This window comes from Pseudorca crassidens, chromosome 17 (genome assembly GCF_039906515.1).
Source record: "Pseudorca crassidens isolate mPseCra1 chromosome 17, mPseCra1.hap1, whole genome shotgun sequence".
Classification (NCBI taxonomy): Eukaryota; Metazoa; Chordata; class Mammalia; order Artiodactyla; family Delphinidae; genus Pseudorca; species Pseudorca crassidens.
Genome location: NC_090312.1, coordinates 8,561,482 through 8,562,443, shown reverse-complemented (window position 1 = coordinate 8,562,443; position 962 = coordinate 8,561,482). Strand labels below are relative to the sequence as shown.

Sequence of the window (962 nt, the reverse complement as noted above, 5' to 3'; positions counted from 1 at the left end):
AATCAAAGTACTTGGGGAATTCCCTGGTGGTCCAGAGGTTAGGACTCCATATGCTTCCACTGCAGAGGGACCGGGTTCAATCCCTGGTGGGGGAACTAAGAACCCGCAAGCTGCTTCCCCCCCAAAAAAAATCAAAGTGCTTGAACTCAGGTTTCCTCATCGCCCATCTGTTCTCCTTGCTCGAAATCACCGTGACCTCATTAACTTAGATTTTTTTTTTTCATCCAAAGGTGCCACCACTTTTGTTTACTAGATCATAAGATGATACTGGCCCATTACCCTTGACCTAGTCAAACCTCTACAGAAGACTTAATGATGCTATTTAGACTGCATTTCCTTGCTGCTTTGTGCTGGTGGCTTTCGCATTGTTGCACAGACAGTGATGGGAACATCAGTTATTGTCGGGCCATGACTTCCAGGGCATCTTCCGAGTTGCCTGGCTGGTGACATCTCTTTCTCATTACAGGCAGCACTGGAGCTCAGCCCAGGCTCCAGCCCGACTGGAGAATCTCCCCCTTCCGCTGGAAACCTCCTTGGTTGGGTCTCAAACTGAAAAGGCATAATTCACTGAAAACCAAAATAGCCCGAGTCTGATTCCTGTAGAGGTGAATACAACAATTGCTTCTACTGACCTTCCAGAGAAGGCTGGAATTGCCAAAGGGATGATGATCAGATGTTCCAGTGACACCCAGAAATTGTGACCTCAGAGGATTCTTTCACATAGTTTCCTACCCCGGCCTCCGGAGCTGCCGATGCTCAAAGATGTTGATGAGGGAGCGAGGATCTGTGGTCCAGAGGCCCAGTCACTATTCTTAGATATTTTAAGGGTGGAAGTAGTTTTCGTTTTTGAGGGACGGGAGAGGTGGGGAGAAACTAGATAAGAGGGGATTGGTGAGAGGTGGAGCTGTTGCTTTCCAGCCATAGTTACCCCGCTGATTTATTTATGAGTGTTCAGGCATAGG

General features: G+C 48.0%; 1 protein-coding gene across 1 annotated transcript; it reads right to left on the bottom strand.

Annotated features, from left to right (window-relative positions):
- Window positions 1–318: 318 nt before the first annotated feature.
- Window positions 319–561, bottom strand: LOC137210742 (protein FAM229B-like). The gene has a single exon (XM_067712827.1). The coding sequence runs from the start codon at window positions 559–561 to the stop codon at window positions 319–321; it is 243 nt and encodes an 80-aa protein (XP_067568928.1).
- Window positions 562–962: the final 401 nt, after the last annotated feature.

Excerpts from the sequence above, each read along its gene's own strand:
- LOC137210742 (XM_067712827.1), bottom strand. The coding sequence starts at position 561 with ATGCCTTTTCAGTTTGAGACCCAACCAAGGAGGTTTCCAGCGGAAGGG.